Source organism: Echinops telfairi, unplaced genomic scaffold (genome assembly GCF_000313985.2).
Source record: "Echinops telfairi isolate 266 unplaced genomic scaffold, ASM31398v2 ScPeMD7_12;HRSCAF=54, whole genome shotgun sequence".
Lineage (NCBI taxonomy): Eukaryota > Metazoa > Chordata > Mammalia > Afrosoricida > Tenrecidae > Echinops > Echinops telfairi.
Genome location: NW_022103909.1, coordinates 9,727,064 through 9,733,980, shown reverse-complemented (window position 1 = coordinate 9,733,980; position 6,917 = coordinate 9,727,064). Strand labels below are relative to the sequence as shown.

Below are 6,917 nucleotides of genomic sequence, written 5' to 3'. Positions count from 1 at the left end.
TATGAAATTTTTTAAGTATCCCTGCAACACACACACACCCCAAGAGGAGGGAATCTCAGATGCATAATATCCATAGAAAAAAGCCAAACGCTGAAGAATACATCCTATATGACTGTTTATATGAAGCTCTAGAAAATACAAATCAACCATGACTAGAAGTAGTGAGCGTCAGGGGCTTAAGCTGTGCGGCCAGAAAACCCAAGGGGCCATACTAGGCTGAGGGAGGTGTTCTGCTATTCGAATGGGTGCACATCAATAATACTATGAACGGCGGGCTTTAACATTTGTCAAACCTCATCCTGCTGTGCATTTAACACAAAGGCCAATTTACACTTCAGCAAAACTGATGAAAAAATGGTATTTATACTAACCTGGCAGGAGCACACAGAGCAGCGGTCATTTTCTAGCACCCAGATCTGACCATTGTGCTTTATTTTCCCATCATGGATACAGTCCCCTGTGCAGTTCTTTCCATGAGGGCACCGGCAGTCATATCCACCATCCAAGTTAAAGCACACGGTGTCGTTGGCACAGCTGTGCCTCCCAGTGCCACACTCGTCGATATCTGCAGCAAGGGAAATGGCATGGACTGCGCTTAGAAGATGCTCGGTCTCAACAGCTGGGACCACGGCGAGTGGTCTCCTGACATCATGCCTTCACCTGCAAATTCACTTTCTTCTCACTGGCTTACGCTGCTTAGCAAATGTGGATGAAATTCATGTTAATCTGGAGATTTCCGAGGAAAATATGACCATGTTCGATTTGAAAAACCAGAAAACATTGGCTGGAATTTCAATATTTCTATCTCTGTAAATACACTAGGTTTTGTAAAAGACTTCTATTTTTCTCACGTAAGAATATGGTTTCAATTTATCAAGCAGAAACCTTTGACTGTAATTCTTAATGTTTCATTGAGGGGGGGGAATTCATCCCCAATGTTAAGATGGTCTTTTATAGAAAAACCCTTTAAATGGAAGATTAAATGGCATGGGACCCCTGAGGCATCTCATTCCATTGCAAACCCTGTCTTCCCTGCAGCACCCCGCCCTCCCCTCCACATAGGAACTCCTTTTAGTGTTCTGTCTTGGTGTTTTCCCACACAGCCCAGCCATTTTCACCTTGTCCTTGTGCCCCGCCCTTCACTGAGTGAAGGCCAAGTGTCCTCAGCTATCACTGTATTTCCCACAGAAAGAACACCCTACGTCTTGGTGTTTCAATTTCAGACGATCATTTCTTCCCTTGCCCGACTCAATTGGTAACTGCCCATTCGTCACGTGACCTCATCTATTCGATGGCAGTCACAGCCTGAAGCATTTTCATACAGATGAAAAGCAAACACATCTTGACCCATAGATCGAGTCCACAAGAAGAGGAGTGATTCATTTTCTTTATCCCCATAATTTAAAGGTCACAAGCCAAAATACATTTCGGTGATATTGTATGTGTGGCAGTAGGCAGTGAATTCCCATTTCATTTGTTTCCGCTGAGTAAAGGTCAGGAAAGGAAGGATTAAATCACAGCAGAAGTGGGTTTAGAGAGAAGACACAAGGCATGGTTTTAACTATGGGAGTTGGTTTTTCTTGAAGATTTAAAAGATGGGGTTAGTAAATACATCCCTTTCTTTAATGGCTTGATTTTAACATTACTTACAGATTTAAAGCAGTCAAAGTTGTATATCTTAGCAAAAGTTAAATTCTTAGATACTAAAGGGCTCCAAAGAGTTTGTGGAAGAAATACCCTTATCTTTTAGTTCTACTTTTCCATGAACTTTTAGAAGGCCTCTCAAATGCATTTCTAAAAATGAGGTGAGTGACATAATAATGCTTCTCTCTTTTTACCTTGGCTTTTATTAATTCAAATCTCAATAAGATTAGTGAAAATACCAAAAATAGTTAATGTGTTTTTATTATAACTACAAGTGTGCCTTCGACAGATAGTTGGCCAAGGCTAATACTTCTTACAATTATAGACTGTGATCAAAAGACCTGTTAACCAGCATAAAGACGTGCTATTTAAAAGTAAATTGGTTTATAATGTCTTTTTATAGGTCAGAAAAAGTTTCTCTTTTGGTAAAAGAAATCAAATTTCATAAATTATTTCTATATTTGATGAGTTAACCTTTGTCTCATATTAAATATTCTTGTAATTAGATTTGTAGAATTATAGTAAGCAGAAAAACATAACTACAGGGATTTAGTTTCCTTGACTACAAACTCTACAAACACCTTCTATTCCATGCTTTTAGACTATCTATTAGAACATTATCCCTTTAACATCAGTGGTCGATTTTCTCAATCATTTACATTTCATTTAAAATTTTAAAACAAAAGCTTGCAACCTTGTAATGCAATTTCTTTTCTTTTTTTTGTAATGCACTTTTGTTTCTTACTATGGCAAAGAGAATCCTTGGGTTTATTGCAGAAGACAAACAGAAGTACCTTTTGTTCTTCAGTAAATCTCATTTATAATAGAGAATTAATGAAAATAAAATTGCTACAATAATGATTGGTATGTACCTGCTGTCCATGGAGAATGTGTAGGCAGAAATATAATAAGGGCCTAATTGTTGCTTCTTACTGTCCAGTGAAATTTGTTTTGTTTTCTCTACTTGTTATTTACAATGAGTTTTACAATGCAGAACCTCTTCCCAACTGATTGTTGGCAGTGCATTTTGAAATTCATTTCAAAATATAGTTTTATTATAACATAAAATAACAAAAATTGAACATACACAAAATTGTATACCCTGTTTCGAAAAACCTACTAAGAGACATAAAAATTCAACTTTAAAAATATGGGTAAGTACTTTAATGAGAGATGCTTGAAGAAATAATGCTGCAAAAGAATTCACTGTTCAATTTCCTGCTGTAAGATAAAATAAGATGGGACAGCTGAGTTAATATTAAAAGGTTGTATTAAAAGATGAAAGCCGGCCAGATAATAAAAGCATATGCAAATACAATGGTCGATTTGTACTAGATTATCAGTGCTTTTCATGCAATGGCTTAGTTAATTTTCATGATAATTCTTAAAAATAGAATCATTATTCCCATTTTATATGTTAAGAGACTAAGATACAGAAATACAACATAACTTTTCCAAGGTCACAAAGCCCTTAAGGTACAGGGACCAGTAGGGGATTGAAGGAGTCAGGTTCAAAGTTTAGCTCTTAAACATAGTGAGGATGGAGAGAAGGAAACAGAATTAACATGACAGTGAACCATTGGCAATCTCTAAGTAGAACAAATGATTAACACATTGCAATCTGGTGGCTGTTTGAGTTATTCTAGAGAAGCACCTTTGAAGAAGGTCTAGTAATCTTCTTCCAAAACATCAGCCACTGACAATCTTGTGGAACAATCAATTCAACAGAATCTTCAAAGTTGCGGGAGGGGGAAGAATCAACATGCTATTTAGATTTTCATCTTGGAAATTTTGGATCACATTATTTATGGAAAGAACACATTTTTACTAGGGAATAGGGGTGGGGCAGGGATGAGGGTAAACATGAGTTCAGTGTATAACATACTGAACGGCTCTTTCCTCTTGGGTGTCCAAATGGAGCTGTCCATTAAGGAATCTACAATACAGAAGACGTGTTCTTACTGGGTGACATCAATTGGGCCCTAACCCAGAGTGACCCTTAGCACAACAGAACAGCACTACGGGATGATCCTGCGCCATCCTTATAATTGTGCCTGTACCTGAGTTCATTATTGCAGCGGTGGTATCACTCCATCTCATTAAGGGCCTTCCGCTTTATTGCTGCCCCTCCGCTTTACCAAGCATGATGTCGTTCTCCAGGCACCAGTCTCTACTGACAATCTGTCCAACGTATGCAAGATAAAGTCTTGCAATCTTTACCGCTAAGGAGCCCTCTGGCCTTCCTTCTTCCCGCACAGATCTGTTTGTCCTTTTAGCAGTCCATGCTACGTAGACAAAATATTCTTCTCCAGCACCACAATTCAAATGCATCTATTCTTCCACAGTCTTCTTTATTAATGTCCAACTTTCACATGCATATGCAGCAATGGAAAACACCAGGGTTTGGGTCAGGAGCACCTTAGTTCTCAAAGAAGCATCCTTGCTTTTCAGTACTCTAAAGCGGTCTTATACAGCAGATTTACCTGGGACAATACATCTTTTGATCTTTTGACTGCTGCTTCAGGAGCACTGATTGTGGATCCATGCAGGACAAAATCCTTGACACTTTTCATCTTTTCTCCATTGATCATAATGCCACCTATTTGTCCAGTTGTGACGATTGTGGTCTTCTTTACACTGAGTTGTAATCCATAATGAAGGATGCAATCTTTGACCATCAGCAAGGGCTTCAAGTCCTCCTCCCTTTCAGCAAGCAAGCTTGTGTCATCTGCGCATGGCAGGTGGTTAATAAGCCTTTTTCCAACCCTGATGCCACATTCTACTTCATATAATTCAGCTTCTTTGATGATTTCCTCTGCATACATATCGACCAAATATCATGAGAGGTTATAACCCCGAAGGAAACCTTTCTTGATTTTAAACCAGGCAGTGTCCCCTTGTTCTGTTCACCCAATTCTCTCTCGATACATGTACAAGTTCTACATGAGCACAACCAAGTGTTCTTGAATTCTCATTCTACTCAAGGTTATCCATAGTGTACTGTGGTTCACACAGTCAAATGCCCGGAGTTGTCCGTTAATGCAACACAAGTAAACATCATTTTGGTATTCTCTGCTATGAGCCAAGATGCATCTGACATCAGCTATTATAAACCTTGTTCCACGTCCTCCTCTGAATCCAGCCTAAACTTATGGCAGTTCCCTGTCGATACAGTGCTGTAACCATTATTGATCTTCAACAACATTTTACTTTCATGCAAAATCACTGGTATTGTTCTATAGTTGGAGTATTGTGTAGAGGACCTTTCTTTGGAGTGGGCACAAGTAGGGATCTCTTTCTGTCAGTGGACCAAGTAGCTGTCTTCCAAATTTCCTGGCATAAATGATTGGGTGCTTCGTTAGCTTGTTGAAACATTTCAGTTGGTGTTCCGTCCCTTCCTGGAGCCTTGTGTTTGACTAATGCTTTCAGTGCAGTTCGAACTTCGTCCTTCAGCATCGCTGGTTCTTGCACATATGCTGCCTCCTGACCTGGTGAAATGTTGACTACTCCTTTTTGTACCATGACTGTGCGTCCTTTCCATCTTTCCTGGATGCTTCCTCCACCAGGCGCTATTTTGTCCATTGCAACGTGAGGCTGGCATTTTTTCCTGTGTGCTTTCAGTTTCAGACGTGCTGAGCGTGTTCTTCCCTTTGGGTTTTCTAATTCTAGGTCTTTGAACATTTCATTCTAATATTTGGCTTTGTCTTCTTGAGCTGCCTTTCAAGATTTTCAACTCAGCTCTTTGACTTTATCCTTTCTGTCATTTTCTTTAGCCTACTCTATGATTAAGGGCAAGTTTCAGAAGATAGGACTGGGGGAAAGATGTAGATTTGGTACAGATGTAGTATAAACTGTTCCCCTTTAAAATGTATTCTTACAGATGCAAGTTCCAATTTGCTAGCAAAACAATTTTTTTGCATATATTCTGAGTAAATAGTGTGGAGGCTACATTTGACTTCTTCGGGCTTCAGAAGAGAGAAGGCTAACTAGCACAAGGCTGAGGCTGGGCACATCACCAGCCTCCATCCTCCTTTCTCTTTATTTTGACCGTATCGGTTCCTCCTCCGGCACTCTACTTCTCAGCTGTCTTTGGTAATTTTCTCAAGGGCTGCACACAACTCAAAAATATTAAGGCTACAGTCACAGCAGCACCCCTTTTCAGCCAGCAGCCAAGTCATTCCCTGGTCCTTAGCCTCTCAGTCATGTGGTCCCTTGGCCTCAGGCTTTCCCATCTGCCTCACTGTCTCTGGTTTCAATCCTGCTGTCTCTGGTCCTTCACCATGTGCCCCCCGTCCCCCAGCGGACTATTCTTTCTGGAAAGTCATTTGATGCACTGTTTCTGCTTCTAAGATGATTCTTTTATACACATAGGAATGATGATACCGGCTACTGCTCCAGTTAAGAGTCCTCTATACCTTATGTGCATAGTCCCATCCAATCATTTGTTAGTAGATACAGAGATGAGCCACATTTATGCAATTTCTCAATGCCACATATTCACTTTCCCTCTGTTTGTCAATAAGATCATCATTCAAAATGTGCCAAATAAATACTACATACTCTGAGAAGCCTTCTTTGATCCCATAGAAGAAATAATTTGCCTCTTAGCTTTCTCAAAGCTCAAGCATATCTAACTTTAAACCTTACCTTTTTGCTTTCACTTCAGTTGAAAAACTCACCACATCACTCTTGTGTGACAGTTATTGTAAGAGATGCTTTATCTCTTCCACAAGTTGAGAGCAGTGACCATACCTCCCTCCTTCATGTCTGTATTCAGCCAATGCCGGGCTACTTGCATATATCCAGTAAATACCCATTGAGCTGAGTTAGATTTCTATCATCCTTGACTTTTTCTTAGTTTAGGTTAAATATTTATAGCAAATTTTGCTTGAATAGACTATTCAAGAGATACTATCCCATAGTATATTGGTTTAAATAATTCAAAAACTCACTGTGCTTAAGGATCATAGAGACATTACAGCAATGAAGGGAAACATGGACATTAAAAGAAATGATACTTATGAGACATGAATAAAATAATGGGAGCTATTCCCAGACAGATTCATTTTCAGGCACAGTAGAGACGATGCAAAGACAAGGAGCATGGAACTCTGGAAATTACCCGGGGATTAAATAGATGAACAAAGCAACCGCACTTTGTATGGTGCAATTTATAAACACACATTGCAGATTCTACAGCCTGAAAAAGAGTGAGACAGTGCATGGTTATGCATGCCGATCTTTCACTGCAGATCTTAGACTTCAGAGGCAGT

At 39.5% G+C, this 6,917-nt stretch overlaps 1 protein-coding gene across 1 annotated transcript in view; it reads right to left on the bottom strand.

Moving 5' to 3' along the window:
• NELL2 (neural EGFL like 2) overlaps positions 1 to 6,917 on the bottom strand; it is a 438,054-nt gene that overhangs the window by 11,293 nt on the left and 419,844 nt on the right. The window contains exon 17 of the mRNA XM_013006940.2: positions 372 to 565. Within this exon, the coding sequence (XP_012862394.1) occupies positions 372 to 565 (194 nt within the window). The remainder of the gene's footprint in view (positions 1 to 371; positions 566 to 6,917) is intronic.